General features: G+C 36.1%; 1 protein-coding gene across 34 annotated transcripts in view; it reads left to right on the top strand.

The window, feature by feature from the left end:
• PTPN20 (protein tyrosine phosphatase non-receptor type 20) overlaps positions 1–17,699 on the top strand; it is a 103,820-nt gene extending 86,121 nt beyond the window's left edge. For 27 of the 34 annotated variants that reach the window (XM_035267753.3, XM_054242858.2, XM_078343968.1 and 24 more), the window contains 3 exons: positions 3,064–3,279; positions 15,223–15,285; positions 16,042–17,697. In XM_035267753.3, the coding sequence (XP_035123644.1) occupies positions 3,064–3,279; positions 15,223–15,285; positions 16,042–16,107 (345 nt within the window). In that variant the 3' untranslated portion in view covers positions 16,108–17,697. Of the gene's footprint in view, positions 1–3,063; positions 3,280–15,222; positions 15,286–16,041 lie in introns of those variants that run through there. The other 7 variants (XM_035267763.2, XM_035267768.2, XM_054242865.2 and 4 more) reach the window with 4 other exon arrangements.
• The last annotated feature ends 2,003 nt before the right edge of the window (positions 17,700–19,702 follow it).

Raw genomic sequence — 19,702 nt, forward strand, 5'->3', positions numbered from 1 at the left:
TTAAGACATTTGCTTCAGTGTAGAAAGTTCTGTTGAGAAGTGTTGGTCTAGAATAATTCATGGATTTGTTGGTCTAATAGATTTAGGAAATAGAAAAGGAATGGTTTATAGGAGAAAATGATGACTTAGCTTGCTCCAGAGCATTCAGTTGGCAGGTAGGTGATACATGTGTTAGCAGGAGTGAAGGGAATAGGATGAACAGGAAACTTGTAGAGAGTGGTGAGTTTTGGAGTCATCGCCAAAGAAGTTGACTGGACCACGATCACCAGGAAAAGCGTTGCTGAGTGGTGCTGAGGTTTGACCCATAAATTTGCGATAGCAACAAAATATGTGGCTATGTGTTTTTTTCCGGCAGTATAACATTGAGATCCCTGAATACAGGTTACAGGATTGACCCAGGGTGGGATGTTTTCTAGTTCATGTGGCAGGAAGCAAAGGATCAAAGGATTAGAGAGTTTGGTACACGAATTCATATAATCAGACATGAAGTCTAAATTGTCTAGGAGTATGAAAGGGATCATGGGGCCAGCTAGGGGTAAATGGAGGATGCAAAGGAGTAGAAAGCTCCATTTGGTCACATGTTGAAGAGAAGCACAAATGAGATGGTAGTCTAACAGCTTCGGGTCAGAAATTGATGTTGGAGTTATAAAACTGGGAAATTGACAGTAGATATTATAGATGGTGGTAAGTCCAAAGAGTGGTCATCATGGTGGGGACTAGAAGAAAGGAATTATTTTCCCCCGCAAGAGAAAAATAAACCTGTTGTGAAGTTTAGTGTCTGTTGGGCTGTGGATACACTGAATTTGCCCTGGATGATGCCAGAATCTTTGGTATGGAGAAGACAAGAATCTTCAGTGAATGTGGGGGCTTGACCAGGAGGTTTAGCCACTGGCTTATAGCAATGGGAAGATGAAGCTATGAGGTATGAAACTCACAAGGAAGAGGCGTTTTTATATAAGGGAAAGGAATAATGAATTGGAAAACAGGAAGCAGCAAGGAGTGTCTTGAATTCTTCCTTTTGCTTTTTTGGGGTTGGAAGACAGATACAGTCTTAACTCTTAGAGCACTTTGAGTCTAGTGGGAAAGGAAGGCACTAAACAAGTCCATTCCAAATGATGTGTGACCTGGAGAATGAAGGCCAGGTGGGAGTCACAGAGCCATTATCTGCCTGCAGAGTGGACCTGTGCAGCCTTGGCAAGAAGGTCTGGGGGGTGGCCTTTGGGCCAAGGCTCACAAGACTCAGAAGCATGGTGTTCATGTTTGGAGAGTCTGCCTCATCTTTATCTTCATGGCACTGGGTGAGAAATCAATGAGACCCACCTTTGTGTGGATTCCCAGTGGTCAATTCTAGTAGGAGGGATTTAACCCCTGAAGCATGGGGTCTCGTAACAGCAGTCCTCTACTTAGTGCCTTCACAATATTTTCAAGTATTGTTTTTCTTATTTAATTTCAAGTTATTAATGATTCAAACTTGAGTTTTCTATTTGGTATTAAGTTCAAAGAGGTTTTAAATATAACCCTTTCTGCCTACTGCCGTTTACAGATCTCGGGTCATTTCTGCCACTGTCAAGTGCTATGTAATACAGAAGTCATCAATAACCAAAGTGACTTGAGGGTTTCTATATTTATGACTCTAGGTAGAAAATTGTATTAAATAAATCAGTGGAGTAATCTGTATTAGCTAGGGTTCTCCAGAGAAGCATAACAAACAAGATATGTATGTACTTACTGAGCGTGGACACGAGAGAGAGAGATTAATTTTAAGGAATTAGTTCAAGTGATTGTGGAGAGTTGACAGATCTGCAGGATGGGACAGTAAGCTGAAGACCCAGGGAAGAATTGCAGTTTGAGTCCAAAAGCAATCTGCTGGTAGAATTCCTTCTTGCTCATGAGAAGTCAGTTTTTGTTCTTTTAAGGCCTTCAGCTGATTAGATGAAGCCAACCCACTTTATGGAGAATAATCGGCTTTACTAAAATTCTACCAATTTAAATGTTAACTTGTCTTAAAAATACCTTCACAGAAACATAGAATAATATTTGGGCTAATAATCTGGGTACAGAGGCTCAGCCAGGTTGACACATAAAATTAACTATCACTAATTTCAGTAGACACTGTGGATTAAAATAGAGCTCTGAACACCAGCACCTTTATTCAGGAAGCTTAGGAAAAAGAGTTGCACTAGGGAGAAGCAGAGAAGTGAGAAACTCATTCTGGGTTTTTCCATTAAGGTCCTATGTGTGGTAAAATAAGGGCCTCACACTGAGGAAAGGGTCATGATCACCTTGGATGAGATATAGGTAAATTTAAAATGCTTTGTCTGACAACCCCGGAAAGAGTTTCATGACTGCACTTCAAGGGGACTCAGCACAATAGTGGGGCCCACAATCTACTCTCCTCGTCATTGACTGCCCTGTCTGCATCGCTGGAAGAGATTGGTTCCTCTTGTCAGACACCTACATGTGTTAATTAAATTTCTTATGCCATTTCTAAACTAAGATAGAGTGCCTTTTAGTCTTATTCCCAACATGACAGTTCATCTTTCACTCTAAGTAGTTTGAAATCTTGGTTTTCCTGCCCCCTCATGGTACAGAAGGATGGTAGATTAGAATTCGAGACACCTATATTACAGTTCTAACTAACCATGTGAGCCTTCTGCCCTAGCATACATCTCTCAGTCCCCACATTCTTACACTTGCATCTGTAAAATGGTGCTTAGCTCACATGGTCGCCGTGAGGATTAAAGGAGAGAATTCGTGTGAAGCCCCTGGCACAGTACCTGGTACATAGCAAGTGCTTGAGTTTGTTACCTGTTGGTACTGGTATTTTTATTATTGTTGCTGTGCTCTCCTTTGTAAAATGCAGAAAATCTCTATTCCTAGCAACTTCCAGAATTCTTATAAACATCAAAATGAATTTGAGCACATTTTGAAAGTTCTATATAACATCTAGGTACCATATAGCCATTATTATTATTATCATTTGAATATTAGAAGTTGGCATGAGGTTTCTAATATAAGAAATCAATAAATATCTTTCTTGACCTGTTTCTTTTTCTCTAATAGACGGGAACTAGTCACTCTGTAAAACAGTTGCAGTTCACCAAATGGCCAGACCATGACACTCCTGCTTCAGCAGATAGCTTCATAAAGTATGTTCGTTATGCAAGGAAGAGCCACCTGACGGGACCCATGGTTGTTCACTGCAGTGCTGGCATAGGCCGGACAGGGGTGTTCCTGTGTGCAGATGTCGTGTTCTGTGCCATCGTAAAGAACCATTCAGTAAGTGTGTGAATCAAGCAAATAAACCAATGCTGTTAGCAAACACACTACATTTAACAGCCTGATCATTTGGGAGACTAATATTTGGCCTTCAGAAACAACTAAGTAAATCAAAAGCACATGAGCTTTGGATACCTCATTCTCACTGAACTTGCTGCAGGTTCCTGAGGGTGTCTGTGAGATTTAAAGTATGTAATTTAAATAATGGCTTAGGACAGTGTCTGGAACATAATAGATACACAGAAAATGTGAGTTCCATTTCCTTTTCCTTCCCTGTATCCTTTACATATGGTGTTTAGACTCTTACTAGAGAATGTTGATGAAGTATGCCTGTTTTAAATGAATATAAGTAACAAGCACTGAGAATATAAGGAAAAATGTAGATAGACTTCAGAGTTAATGAGAGGTCCCTGTTTAATTGCTGGTTCCCCACATGCTTTAGATTTTGGTGACTTTGTGTAAATTGCTCATCTCTCAACCCAGTTTTCTCATTTTCAAAATAAATATAATAATGTAATTGAGTTTGAGTCAATAATTAACAATCCTTTTCCTTTTAATTTGGAACCAACTAAGAGATAGACATAGGAATCAGACGTGATGATTGCAATATTTCCTTTATGATTATTTTTATTCCCAAGTTTTGTTTGTTAAAATAGATTCCATCTGTATTCTTTGTTTTTCCTTTTATTTTTAGTTGACATGTAATAGTACATATTTGTGGGGTACAGAGTGATATATAGATACATTTATATAATGTGTAGTAATCAGATCAGAGTAGTTAACATATTTATTACCTCAAAGATTTATAATTTGTGTTGTGAACACTGAAAATCTCTCCTAGCTTTTTGAATATATACAATAAATTATAGTTAACCATATTTGCCCCACAGTGATTCAGAACACAAGAGCTCATTCCTCCTATCTAGCTGTTATTTTGTATTTGTTAGCCAACCTCTCCTTATCATCTTTAATACCCACAGTTCTACTCTCTACTTCCATGAGCTTGATTTTTTAGCTCTCATATATGAATGGGAACATGCAGTATTTATCTTTCTGTGCCTGACTTGTTTTTTTTAATATAATGTTCTCTAATTTAGCCATGTTGCTGTAAATGGCAGGATGTCACTCTTTTTTATGGCTGCATAGTACTCCATTTTCCAATCCATTAGCATGGGATTATTTCCATTTGTTTTGGTCCTCTCCACTTTCTTTCAACAGTGTTTTATGGTTTTCCTCATGGAGGTTTTTTACTTATTTGGTTAAATTTATCATAGGTGTTGTTTTATAGCTATTGTAAATAAGATCGCCTTCTTTATTTCCTTTCAGCTAGTTCGTTATTGGTGTCTAGAAATACTGCTGACTTTTTGCATGTTGATTTTGTATCTTGCAACTTTACTGAATTAGCTTTTTAGTTCTAAGGATGTTTTGGTAGAGCCATACTTTTGGGTGAGATATATGTGTGTGTGTGTGTGTGTGTGTGTGTGTGTGTGTAGTCATGTTGTCCGCAAAGAGGGACAATTAAATTTCTTTTTTTCCAGTTTGGATGTCTTTTATTTCTTTCTCTTTACTAATTGTACTAGCTAGGGGATCCAACATTATATTGAATAAGAATGGTAAAAGTGGTTATTCTTGTCTTGCTTTCCAGTTCTTAGAAGAAAGGCTTTAAGCTCTTCTCCATTCAGTATGATGTTAGCTCTGTGTTTGTCATATATGGTCTCTATTGTGCTTACATATGTTCCTTCTGTGCCTCATTTGTTGAGAGTTGTTTTTTTATCGTGAAAGCATGCTGAATTTTATCAAATGCGTCTTCTGCATCTATTAAGATTCTTATGTGGTTTTTGTTATTCATTCTGTTGATTCGATGTATCACATTTGTTGATTTGCATATGTCAAATCATCCTTGCATTCTGGGAATAAATCCCACTTTATTATAGTGCATTATCTTTTTGATGTGTTGTTGCATTTGTTTTGCTAGTATTTTGTTGAGGATATTTTTGCATCTATGTTCATCAGAGATATTGGCTGGAACTTCTTTTTTATTGTGTCCCTTTGAGAATTTGGTGTGAGGATGATAATGGCTTCATAAAATGAGTTAGGGAGGAGTCCTTCTGCCTTGAATTTTTTGGAATCGTTGCAATAGGATTATTATCAGTTCTTTGTACATGTGGTAGAATTTAGCTGTGAATTCATGTGATCCAGGGCCTTTTTTTGGTTGATAGGATTTTTATTACTGATTCACTTTTGGAATTCATTATTGGTCTGTTCAGGTTTTCCATTTCTTCTTGGTTCAATCTTGGGAGGTTGTGTGTTTCCAGGAATTTATTCGTTTCCTCTAGATTTTCTAATTTTTGTTTGTAGAGATATTTATAATAATCTCTGAGGATCTTTTGTATTTCTGTAGGATTAGTTGTAATGTCATCTTTGTCATTTCTGATTGTGCTTAGATTTTCTTTTTTTGTTGTTTAGCTAGCAGTCTATCAATTTTGTTTATTCTTTAAAAAAACAGTCCAGGTGCAGTGGCTTATGCCTGCAATCCCAGCACTTTGGGAGGCTGAGGCAGGTGGATCACCTGAGGTCAGGAGTTCAAGATCAGCCTGACCAATATGGTGAAACCCTATCTCTACTAAAAATACAAAAATTAGCCAGATGTGGGTGGTGCGCACCTGTAGTTCCAGCTGCTTGGGAGGCTGAGACAGGAGAATTGCTTGAACTCAAGAGGCAGAGGTTGCGGTGAGCTGAGATCGTGCCACTACATTCCAGCCTGGGTGACAAAATGAGACTCTGTCTAAAAAAAAAACAATGTGTTGATCTTTCGTATGGATTTTTGCACCTCAATTTCATTTAGTTCTGCTCTGATTTTATTTGTTTTCTTCTGCTAGTTTAGGATTGATCCATCCTTTTGTTCTAGTTTCTCTAGGTGTGACATCCGATTGTTCATTTAAGGTCTTCCTAACTTATTTCATGTAGGCATTTAGCACTATAAACTTTCCTCTTAGCACTACTTTAGCTGCATCCCAAAGATTTTGATTTATTTTGTCTCTGTTTTTATTAATTTCGAAGAATATTTTTTTGATTTCTGAATTCATCTCATTGTTTACCCAAAAGTCATTTAGGAGCAAGTTGTTTAATTTCCATGTAATTGTGTAGTTTTGAGAGATCTTCTTGGTAGTAATTTCTATTTTTATTGTATTATGGTCTGAGAGTATGCTTGAGATGATTTCACTGCTTTTAAACTTTTTCAGACTTGCAGTATTGCTGAGCATGTAGTTGATCTTAGAGTATATTCCATGTGCAGATATGAAGAATGTATATTCTATGGTTTTTGAGTATTCTGTAGATGTCTGCTATATAGTCCAATTTGTCAAGTGTTGAATTTAAGTTCAGAATTTCTTTGTTAATTTTTTGCTTTGATGATCTCTCTAATCCTGTCACTTGGGTGTTGAAGTCCCCCCATATTATTGTGTGGCTAAGTCTCTTCATGTCTAGAGGAACTTGTTTTATGAATCTGGGTGCTCCAATGTTGGCCGTGTGTATATTTAAGATAGTTAAGTCTTCTTTTTGAATTGTTCCCTTTGTCATTGTGTAATGTCCTTCTTTGTCCTTTTAGATCATTGTTGGTGTAAAGTCTGTTTTATCTAATATAAGAATAGTGACCCCTGCTTTCTTTTTGTTTTCCATTTGCATGATAGATCCTTCTCCATCCCTTTACTTTGAGCCTGTGGGTGTTCTTACATGTGAGATGGGTCTCTTGAAGACAGAAGATGGTTGGGCCTTGCTTTTTCAATCCAGTTTGTCATTCTAAGCCTTTTAAGTGGTGTATTTAGACAATTTACCTTCAAGGTTTATGTTGATGTGTGAGATTTTGATGCTGTAACCATGTTGTTAGCTGGTTGCTTTGTAGACTTGATTGTGTATTTGCTTTGTAGACTTGATTGTATATTTGCTTTGTAGTGTGTGTGGGCCATGTAACTTGTGTGTTTGTGGTGCCAGGTACTCTTTTTTCATTTCCACATTTAGCAGTTTTTAAAGGACCTCTCGTAAGGCTGGTCTAGTGTTCATGAATTTCCTTAGCTTTGCTTGTCTGAAAAGAATTTTATTTCTCCTTTTCTCATGAAGCTTAGTTTGGCAGGATATCAAATTATTGTTTGGAGTTTCTTTTATTTAATAATGCTGAAAATAGGTCCACAGTTTCTTTTCACTTGTAAGTTTCTACTGCAAGGTCCTCTCCTAGCCTGATGGGATTCCCTTTGTAAATGATCTGACCCTTCTCTCTAGTGCCTTTAGGATTTTTTCTTTTGCACTGACCTTGGTGAATCTGTTAACAATTTGTCTTGAGAATGGTCTTCTTGTATGGTATCTCACAGGACTTTTCTGAATTTCTTAAATTTGCCTGTTGACTTCTACTGAGATTGAGAAAAGTTTCGTCCACTATATTTTCAAATATGTTTTCCAAGTTGTTTTCTCGTCTTCCTTTCAGAAATGCCAGTGAGTCATAGGTTTGGTCTCTACCTATTTATCTTATTTCTTGTGGGTTTTGTTCATTTTCAAAGTTCCTTTCCTCTCCTCTTACCTCTCCTTTCCTTCTTTCCTTTCCTTTTTTTCTTTTCTTTCTCAGACTCTAGCTCTGTGGCTCAGGCTAGAGTGCAGTGGTGTGATCTCAGCTGACTGAGATCTCCTCTGCCTCTCAGGTTCAAGCAGTTCTCATGCCTAAGTCTCCTGAGTAACTGGGACTATGGGTGTGTGCCACCATTCCTGGCTAGTTTTTGTATTTTTAGTAGAGATGAGGTTTCACCATGTTGGCCAGGCAGGTCTCGAACTCCTGGCCTTAAGTGATCCGCCCACCTCAACTTCCCAAAGTGCTGGATTATAGGCATCAGCCACCATGCCTGACCCGAAATTCTTTTTTCTTTATGTTTGTCTGACTGAATTGATTTGAAGGACCAGACTTCAAGTTCTGATATTCTTTTCTCGTCTTGGTCTATTCTGTTGTTAATGCTTCCAACTGTATTATGAAATTTCTGTAGTGAATTTTTCAATTCAAGAAGGTCAGTCTGTTTCTTAAAATGGCTTTGTCAACTTTTTAACTCTTGGATCATTATACTGAATTTCTTAGATTTAGTTTCAGCTGTCTCATGAAACTCATTAAACTTCCCACCCCTATTCTGAATTCTATGTTTGTTATTTCAGCCTTTCAATATAGTTAAGAACAATTTCTGGTGAGCCAGTGCAATTATTTGGAGATAAGGAGGCACTGACTTTTTGAATTACCAAAGTTCTTGCACTAAATTTTTTTTCTTCTGAGAAGGCTGGTGTTCTGTTATCTTTTTGAATTTGCTGTCATTTCCATGGGGCTTTTTGTTTTTATATTCTTTATATCCCTTAAGGGTTTGACTGTGGTGTAAGCTGAGTACAGTCAATTGGCTTTATTTCTGGGTTCTTTCAGAGGGCCAACGCTCTGTATGGGATCTTTATTAATATTTGTGGTTAGATTCTGGCACTGGATTTCACAGGCAATGTGTACTGGAAGAGTTTTTGGTGTTGTAATTTAGGCTTCACTCCAGTAGATGGTGCTTGATAGTGAGTAGGACTTTTCTTCAGCCACACAGCTCTTTTCATTTCAGTGCATTTGTAGCAGTAGGGGTGGGGAGAGGTAGCGATGATTCTGTGCCAGGTCCATTTCCGGGCCTTAGGGGAGCCCCTTCCAGTCACTGGCACCATGCCTAAGTCTCCTTAACCTCAGGGGGACCATGGTGGCCTGTGCTCTCCCCTCTCTTGGGGCACCTTGAGCCAAAGATTAGGTCACCAGGAGATCCACAGCACATTGGAGGTCTGCTGGTTCTCTGTGCTTGGGGGTCAGAGCTAATTGTGTAGTATGTCTACAGGTGGTTTGTTGATACAGTAGGTTAAGGGTGTGAGGTCTCCAGGCGGGGCCATGTTGCTGTGGGTGTACAGCTGATGTGGCACCCATAGCCCAGGGTCTTCTGCTCAGCAGACAGTCATAGGAACTTCCCAGTTCTTTTAGCCTTGACTGGCTCTCAAGAAGCTATTTTTAGAAAGTGACAACTTGTATCACAAAGTAAAGAATAGAAACAAAAAATTTTTTAAAAAGTGATCTATACTTTATATCTACCACATTTCATCTGCTTGTTGTCTAAATTTATGTATTTTATATTACCTTTCTCATAATAGGTTGCTGTAGCTATTATAGCTTTTCATGAATTTATCTTTCAGCTTCATGCCAGAATTAGGCGTGGATTGCATACCATCATTACAGTAACAGAGTATTCTGGCTTTGTCCATGTTGTTAATATTACCAGTAGATTTTATGCCTTGAAGAGTTTTCTTTCTGAATGTTTATTTTTTTATTTATTTTTCATTCTGAAGAACTTCTTTTAGCATTAGCATTTCCTGCAAGTCAGGTCTAGTTGTGGTGAATCCTGATTTCACCTATCTGAAAAATACTTTATCACTCCTTCATATTTGAAAGTACCTTTGCTGAATACAGTATTCTTGGATAACAGATTTTGTTTTTTTACTTCACTACTTGGAAAATTTATCACACTTCCTCTTGACCTATATGATTTCCCTTGAGAGTCAATTGCCAGATGAATTGGAGCTCTTTTCTATGTGAATTGCCTCTTTTCTCCTGCTACTTTTTAGGGTCCTCTCTGTATCCTTGAGCTTTGAGAGTTTTATTGTTATATGCTTTGGCGTGACCTTATTTGGGTTGAATCTGTTTTGTGTTCTCTGACCCTCTTATACCTGAATATTTATATATGTCACATTTTGGAAATTTTTGTCATTATTTCTTTGAGTAAGCTTTCTACCCCTTGCTTTTGTTCAACTCCCTCTTGAACACCAGTAATTTTTGTATTTGGCCTTTTGAGGTAATTTTCTATATCTGGTGATGATCTTCATTCCTTTTTATTATTTTTTTCTCCTATGACTATATTTTCAAATATCCTATTTTCAAGCTCACTGATTCTTTTCCCTGCTTGATTCATTCTGCTATTGTGAGGCGGTGATAAATTTTTCAGTTCAGCTAATATATTTCTCAGCTCCAAGGTTTCTATTTGATTTTTAAATTATTTCAATCTCTTTTTAAAATTTGTCTAATAAATTTATGTATTGCTTTTCTGTTACCTTGGAGATCTCTGAATTTCCTCAAAGCTATTAATATTAGTTTGAATTACTGATTACAGAGCTCTCGTAGAGTCATCTCATTAGGTTCAGTCGCTGGTTCCTTGCTTTATCTGTCTGGGGAGGTCATGATTTCTTGTTGGCTGCAGTCTTTTGTGGATGTGCAAGAAATATATATCTTGTATTGATGTCTTTGAATGACGAATTAGTTATTTATTCCAGGATTAGTTATTTATTCCAGTGTTCTCTGTCTAGCTTATTTTTGTTTTTTTTTTTAATGAATATGTTTGCTTATAGATGCTTTGTAATGTACCTGTTGATTTTCTGTGTGTGTGTGTGTGTGTGTGTGTGTGTGTGTGTGTGTGTGTGAGGCTAAATTCCTGCCCTCTTTTTGGCACTAGATATCACCTTATGACCAACTGTGCCTTGGTTCCAGTAAAAAAAATCAGAGAGCGGCTTATCCCAAATAGGGAAGGTCTCAAAGGGGATATCATGGCAATGTGGGAAAAGTGGCTGGGAATTCATGCCCAGGGAACCTGTGCAACATATCTTTTGCAACGTGGTGCTACTAAACAACGACTCTGGTTTGGCATCTCCTTTAGCTGAGTTAAAGACCAGAGTTTCCAGGGCTAGGGATGGTAGTCCCACCTCACCTGTTGTCTCTGACTGTTCTCAGGATATTTCTTTCTTTAGGCATATGTAGTGCTTCCTGTTGGTTGAGATAGGGACAGGTGTCCTGCCAGGGAACACAGATGGTGGGAAACCTGGTTTTCCACTTTAATGCTGTCCCTTTTTCTAGTATAGAAATCATGAGTCAGGTGGAGATTTTTTGCACACTTGGTGCTGGGCAAGTTGGACGGATAGGCATTGTAGATGTGGAAACCCAATTCTCTTACTGTCTACTTAAGAATTTTTTCTCCATCTCTGTGGAGAAAAAGGTGTTTTCTCCTTGTATTTGATTTCTGGGATATTGTTGGTGATACTTTCAGTGCTGTATATTTGGTTTTGGTTTTCTTTGTAAAAATGTGAAGCCAGCTTGCTTCTACACTATTATTTTGGAACAAGAAGTCCTCTGTTGGCTTTTTAAGCTAATTCTCTTTAAGACAATTATTTTATCTTTGAATTAATTGTTTTTATGTAAATTACAAGTAAGTCTTAATGGTTCCTTTGCTTTGTTAAACAGTACATATTTGCAAATAACACAAGTGTAGTTTTAGAGCTTCACAATCAATAATGACTACAAAACTCAATATATGAGGAATCATAACTCCAAGTGAAAATAATATAACTCTTGGTCTTCATTTATTTGCAGTCACTTCCATTTTCATTATTTCGTTAACCACTATAGCCACATTCAGAAAGCTGTGTCATAACTAAATAGTCCAGTGATGCCTATTTTATAGTCAGTAAATTGATTAAAAATTAATAATTTAAATGTGTTTCCATAATTTGCCTATCTTAAATTACAATTTTTAAAAAATGCTTTTAAAGAAGTAACAGTTTTTACTTCTGTTGTGATTGTATTTTATTAGTTTTTCTTTTTATGGATCATGCTTTTGATGTCAAGTCTAACAGCTCATCACTTAGCTGAGGGCCTGAATAATTTTTCATGTTTTTTAATGAAAATTCTATACTTTCATATTTGATATTTAAGTTCATAGTCCATTTTGAGTTAATAAATTATGAAATTTAGGTGAAGATTCATTTTTTTGGCCTATTGATGGCCAGTTGTTTCAATATCATTTATTGAAAATTCTATTCTCCTTCTATCGAATTATTGTTGTACTTTTGCCAAAAATCATTGGACATATTTGTATGGGCCTGTTTCTGGTTCTATATTCTGTTCTATCGATCAATATATCTGTCCTTCTGCTAATACCTTACTGTGGTGTTACAGTAAGCTTTAACATCAGATAGAATGATTTCTCCGACTTTATTCTTTCTTTTCAAAGTTGTTTAAGCTATCCTAGGGTCTGTGCCTTCCCTAATAATTTTAGAATTAGTTTGGCTACATCTATAAAAAACTTGCTGGTATTTGGATGGAAATTGCTTTAAATCTGTAGATAAGTTGGAAAGAACTGACATTTTTAGTGTATTGAATCTTCCGATCCATGAACATGGTAAGTATCTCCATGTATTTAGGTCTTTGAATTCTTTCATCAGCATTTTGTCATTTTCAATGTATAGATCTTGTATATATTTTGTTAAATTTATTGTATTTCATTTCTTTGGAGCAATTGTAAATGGTATTGTGTCTTTATATTCTGTTTCCACATAGTCATTGCTAGTATGTACAAATTCAGTTGATTTTTGTTTGTTGATCTTGTACCCTGTGACCTTGTTGAACTTACTTATCAGTTCTTAGAGGGTCTTTAGAATTTTTTTTTTTTTAGATTCTTTGGTATTATTCTATATAAACAGTCATGCCATTTGCATGTAGATTTTTCACTTTCTTTTTGATATGTACACATCTTACTTATTTTTCTGGTCTTATTGCTGTACTAAAATGTCAACTGCTATGTTGAATAGGAGTGGTGAGCACAGGCATTGTTGCCATCACTGATCTTAGAGGGAAAGCAAACTAAAATCTTATTTTCTGTGAAAAACCCTATGAAGAAGATAAAAAACAAAAAACAACCTAGAGAGAAGCTATATGCAGGGCACATGCCCAACAAAGGCCTTGGATCTAGAATTTATGAGGAACCCTCAAAAATCAATAGTTAAAAAAAAGAAAAACAGAAATAGGTAAAAGGCATGAACAGACAATTCACCAAAGAGAATATACAGATGACAAGCACATAAGAAGATGTTCATCTTCGTTTGCCTTTGGGGAACTGCTGATTAAAACCTGGATGAGTAGCATCATACACCTATCAGAAAGGCTTATGTAAAAATAGTGACAGCACCCCATGCTGATGCAAATTTCGAGAAATGCTGGTGAGGATTTGGAGAATTACATGAAGATTTGGAGAAACTGAATTGCTCACACATTACCCATACTCATACAATGGGAATGTAGACTGATACAGCCACTGTGGAAAACAATTTATCAGTTTCTTGAAAAAAAAAAAAAAGTTTCCATATTACCCAGCAATAGCACTCTTGGGGCATTTATACCAGAGAAATCAAAATTCATGTTCACACAGGAACCTGTATGTAAATGTTCATAGCAGATTATATTCACAGTAGCCAAAAACCAGAACAACCCAGATGTCCTTCAACAAATTGATGGTTAAAGAAACTGGCACACATCCACATCCTGGAATATTATTTAGCAATAAAAAGAAGCAAATTATTGTTACACCAACAACTTGGATAGATCTCTAAGTTATTCTGGGTGGAAAAAAAGTCAATCACAAAAGGTTAGATATTGTGTGATTTTATTCATAAAATGAATTTTTGCTGTTTCTTCTTGAAATAACCAAAGTATAGAGAAGAAGCACTGATACCATTTGTCAAGGGTTAGAGATTGGGGTAGGTGAGCGTGACTTTATAGGGATAGCAGGAGGAAGTCATGTGACAGAATAGCTCTGTATCTGGGCTATGGTTATAGTTACATGAATCTTCACATATAATACAATTGCATGGAGCTATGCACACACATGCACACACACACTCTCACAGTCACAGCCGAATGTAAAACTGGTGAAATCTGATTTAAGCTTTGTGGATTGTCCCAATGTCAGTTTCCAGGTTTTGTTATTACATATGTTTAAACAAGATGACATCATGGGAGGCAAACTGGGTGAAAGATATACAGGGCCACCCTGTACAACTTCCTATATATCTATAATATAAAATAAAATGTTTTATGGTAGACATGGTGGCTCATGCCTACCATAGGCTGGGCATGGTGGCAGGTACCTATAGTTCTTGCTACTCAAGGGGTTGAGGAGGGAGGATTGGAGTTTGATATTGCAGGGAGATACAATGGCACTACTGCACTCTAGCAGCCGAGACAACAGAGCAAGACCCTGTCTCTAAAAAACAAAAAAGTTTTTTAAAAAAGACTTAAAAATTTTAAGTATAAAAATGACATGAAAAGTTATGAAAATAAAGGAATGCTTATTTTTTTCTGTTTTTATATGCTTTGGAGTTACAGTTGACAAAACTTACATGTGTCCACCATGTCTTGCTGAAATGACTCATACTCAGCTTGTTCCACATGTGACTCTCTAAGCAAGTTCAGTAACACCTGAGCTGGTTTATATCCTGATCTGCTGAGCACACTTCTCAGTGCTCTGACAGTATCAAATTGCCGTAAGAGTTTCTGAGCACTTACTCCCAGTTTCTCGACTCACTGTGGACCAGCAACAGACCTTTGTAGGCCTGCACCAACTCAGTGACCACACCCGGCTGTACTGGTGTCCACGCACAGTGCAGAATCTAGTGTTGGGCTGAGTGTTGCTCCTGGTCTCCATGTGAGCCGACAGGGCTCGGCTCTTCATATAAGAAACAGATATGCTTTTGTTGCGGCCACAAAGTCTTCTGTGCCTTTCCAGAATTACAGTGCTGCTTCAAGTTCTACCTTAGGATAATAAACAGGGACACACAAGGACAAATTTGTTACTTCTTTTGGAGAGCATTTCTTATTATCAATGATTGCTTCCTGCTTTCTCCGGGAAACCTATTAATACAAGTCTTCCTTATCTATTGGACTAGGTTAAAAATATTATATTTTCTTGTGACTGGAAATGAGATCTTTCTGGTTAAACCTTGACATCTCTTTTACTCTTCTGGCAATCTGTGGGTTTGCTTTTCCCCCTGTGTGGATCATACAAAGTTGCTGTCATCTTCTTACAGTTCAACATCATGGATATAGTGGCCCAAATGAGAGAACAACGTTCTGGAATGGTTCAAACGAAGGTAAGCTTTCACCACGTACATTATAATAAAATACCTATGCAACTATCTTGCATGTTCTGCACATGTACCCCAAAACCTAAAATGCAATAATAAAAAAAAGAATAATGAATATAAAGATTGACATTGCATAACACTTTACTGCTTATAAACCTCTTTTTTGACATAATCTCATTGAATTCCTACTGCTTGAGGTAAACATTAGTTTTGCTTTGGTGCTCTGGTATTCCTGAACAAGTACTTCAAATTCAGAGCAAGGAAGGTGCTCTATGGGGTCACTCAGAAGGGGAGGAGCCAAGCCCCAAGCTGAGGTCTCCTGATGTCCAAACACGTGCCTTGTCCATAATGCCGTGCTATTTCAGTAACATCTAAAGTTATTTTAAAACATTTCTAGATAGCACTTTTAGATATTTAGTTGCCACTAAACTGTCAAGGTTATTGGGATGTGGTAAAAATACATCGTTTATGTCACAGAGTAGTAATCATTGGGAGAGCAGATAGAGTATAGATAATAATAAAAAACAGCTGTGTTAAGCCTTCAGGTAACTAGTTCTAGGCCAAGAACTATATCATGATCATTTATCTTCCTCACAGTTTTAAAAATGTATTTGCATAAAGTTCTTAAGTGCTTATAGTTAAATGTTTGCTAATTTTAGGAACTTTTCAGTGTGGCTGAAAATTACAAATGTGTTTTCTGAAAGTGCATCCTAATAATTTGATTACTTAACATTCTGTTGTTTTTCATATATACATACATAGGAGCAGTATCACTTTTGTTACAGTATTGTGCTTGAAGTTCTTCGGAAACTTCTGACTTTGGATTAAGAAAAACTTCTGTTGCCTCTCATTTGAAAGTACCAAGTGGCATGGCTTTGAGCCTCCTCAAGAAGAACATGCTCACACTGTGCTGAAGGGCTTTGCTATCATACAATCTGCTTTCTTGGTTTATCAATTTATGTTCTTTCTAAAAAAATCCCTGAAGGGCAACATTGTTTGGCTTGGGGTGAACAGTGTTTACTCATTGATCTTGCTAGATGATATATAAAAATATCTTCCCACGTTTTCCAGTGAAACAGATGTTACATAAAATAATGGCAGCTTGGCTGTTTGGTTGAAGGGATTACATAGCCCAATAAAGGATTTAAACTGTATTCATTAAGATTTTATTTGGAAAGGTGGCTGGAGAGAGCTGAGAATTTCCAAGACTTTATAAGCCCTTGTTCTGGGAGAACATAAAGGCCAGTAAACTGCAGGATCACATCATGACCTCTTCCAGGCATTTTTAAGACAGATATCTATTCATGTTCTTTAGCTAGAGTCTGTACTTCTAGCTGGCATTTGAATAACCCAATTTAAAAAGAGTCCAGTTAGGGTGGACTAACTTTGGACACAAACTGGCTTCCATTTCCTACATTTTCACGCTGCTCCCCTCCTACAGCAGCTAGACCAGGACCTGTTGGTCTGGGAAGCATTTCATAGATGGGCAGAGCTCATTTTGGTGAACAGTCCAAAACTAAAATAGTTGTTTATATAGAAAGTCCAAGAGGAAATTTTTGCCAGGCCTGAGTTCTTTCCTATCCCACCCTAACACTTAACATATTACTCAGTCCGCTTTGTTAAAAGCAAGTATTATATTTAACTTGCCTCTTACTCTTTGCCCTTTAGCTAACTAATAAAGTTTGATATAGGCATTATTATATAATTCTGAGTCATTTGGGGTATCTCTCACGCCTGATGTATTTTTCAAACTCAGATCTATGGTAGTTTTTTCTCCAGAGTTCCATTAAATCATTTATTTCCATTACTATCTCACCTCTGCTGAAACATTTAGAAACTAGATTTGGGAACCAGATTTTGGAAAACCAGATTCATAGTCATGAAAGTGGAAACTTCCATATTCTGTTTTTGAAAAGTGTGTGGCCATTATTACATTAATTTTCTCATACAATGAATAGTGATATTCTGTACAAGGAGTTTTGGTGACCAGTTATACCTCATTATAAGCTATAAAACAATTGATATGTGTGTTTTACAGTTAACTTTGAAGATCAGACTGTTCTATGCATTGAGAAAATGTTTACTATTAATCTATAAATCTTGAATTTCTAAGAGGCTTGTTTTGTTCTTTTGGCTGAATGGGTATATATGAATTGGTTGAATAATTGATAATTCTCATTTAAAAAATATTATATGCCATAAATGTATTTGATATGAAATCAAATAGATGATTCTGTTTACATTGTTCATACAAATAATAGTCTGTTAAACATTAATTTCATTTTGATAATTGGCCTTTAATATTTGTATCTAATTTTATTTTCTCTGTTACTGTAAAATAATAGATATAACGTTTAACAGTTTTCTTGAGAAGGATTCTGTGCCATTACTTAAATAAAATATTTACTATGTGTTGCCTGAAGTATTTTTATTTATCTACGCCTTGAAATAGTCTTGTAAAGAAAAATCCCACAATGCTTGATGTTAAACATGTCTCTTCTTTAATGTGTGCCTCATATTTTTACAGCTGGACTAATTTTAGTTTTCCAGGGAAATTAAAGGAGTGACTATGGAAATACTAATTGCACTTGTTTTCACTTCATTCTTAGAAAGTGAATGCCAAACTGAAAACCTCTGACTAATTGAAATAATTTTATATCAATAATGAATCAGTTTCTGCCTGTGATATGAATATAAAACTCTGATCGACACCTTTGTAAGTATATGAATGCTAAAGGAAGTTTTAAATTCCTTTAAACATGTCCAGATAATGCTCACATCTAAATGAACAGTAAATGTCTGAAAAGAGCCAAGATGTTTTTGAGAAAGAAAAATTAACTGGAGAAAAGGGAAATTTAAATATAAGCATGTATACATTTATTAACTTTCAGTTTTAAATACATATTTTTAAAGTTGTATGTTCTTGAGGCTTACGTGTTAGACCAGGCTTTTCAGAAATAAACATTGTATCTTTTTTCTTTAATTAGAGTTAGTAATTTATTTTTCTTTGGACTTTTTACCCCAATCTCCCTAGAACATTATTGAATTTTCAGCTAAGTTTACCTTTAGTACTCAAAAGTTATTTTAGTGATTTATTTTTATTGAAAAAAACCTCAAAGGAAAACACCTTTAAAAATCCTGAAGCCGAAAACTTTTATTTTCTACTTAATTTTTTCGAATTCCTGGGAAGAATTCATTTTCTTCTATGTTTTCTTGAGGTTCATGTAATTGAAGAATAAGATTCAGAAGATCTCTATTAAGTGAAATCAAATCATTAGTATTCAATGGGGGTGATGGATTGCACACTGGAACACTCATTTGTCTTAGCCACAATCAAAAAACATTACCTCACAATTAAACAACTGGAATTAGAAGGGATCTTAAAAGACTGAATACAACCATGGTATCTGAAACTTGAATGTAACAAAGAACATTTTTTAGAAACCAACAGCAGCATCAAATTTGTAGGTGAAAAAATAGAGCCCTCCTATTAACAAAACAATACCTCCTGTTAGCACAGTAGCTGAGTATCGCTCCAAAGTTATCTAGCCAATGCAATAAGACTATAAAAGTGCTGTAAAAATTGGAAAGCTAGGACAAAATTCTCTTTTGTTTGTATGTTGTCCACATAGAAACAATAGACTCAACTCAAAAATAGCATTAGCACATTTATTATGAAGTTAAGATACAAGATAACTATGTAAAAATTAATCTTTCTCTATATCTATTATCTGTCTCTTCATCTATAGCCATCAAACTATGGCCCACAGGCCATATCTGACTTGTTCCTTTTTTTGTAAATAAAGTTTTATGCCCATTTGTTTACATATTGTCTATGGCTGCTTTTGTATTATGACAATGGCTGAGTGATAGTATCAGCAGAGACCACATGGCTTAGAAAGCCTACAATCTTTACCACCTGGCCCTTTAAAGAAAATGTTTGCCAACCCCTGTTCTATATCTTCAACAGGAAAAATATCTATGCCTATAAATATCTAGGCATTTATAAGATATATATTTTATAAAATACATGAAATACTTAAGATTAAACTTAACAAGAACATTAAGTAACAGATGATGCTTATGTTCTAAATGAACAGTAATTGTATGAAAAGAGCCAAGATATTTTTGAGAAAGAAAAATAAACTGGAGGAAAGGAAAAGGGTTTGCTTTAGCAATAGTCAAAACTATTATCTAAAGTCACAGTAATTAAAACAATGTGATTCTGGTACATGGATATATAGATAAATAAATGGCACAAAATAGAGTTAAGCATTACAGACCCCTTTATATTTGTGAATCTATTATATGCTAAGGATAGCATTTCAAATACAGAGTTTCAGATACATGAAACAAAAATTGATAAATCAGATAAAACTGGAAAAATATGCAAATCCATAATTAGAGTTTGAGATTTCAGCAT

This window comes from Callithrix jacchus, chromosome 12 (genome assembly GCF_049354715.1).
Source record: "Callithrix jacchus isolate 240 chromosome 12, calJac240_pri, whole genome shotgun sequence".
Classification (NCBI taxonomy): Eukaryota; Metazoa; Chordata; class Mammalia; order Primates; family Cebidae; genus Callithrix; species Callithrix jacchus.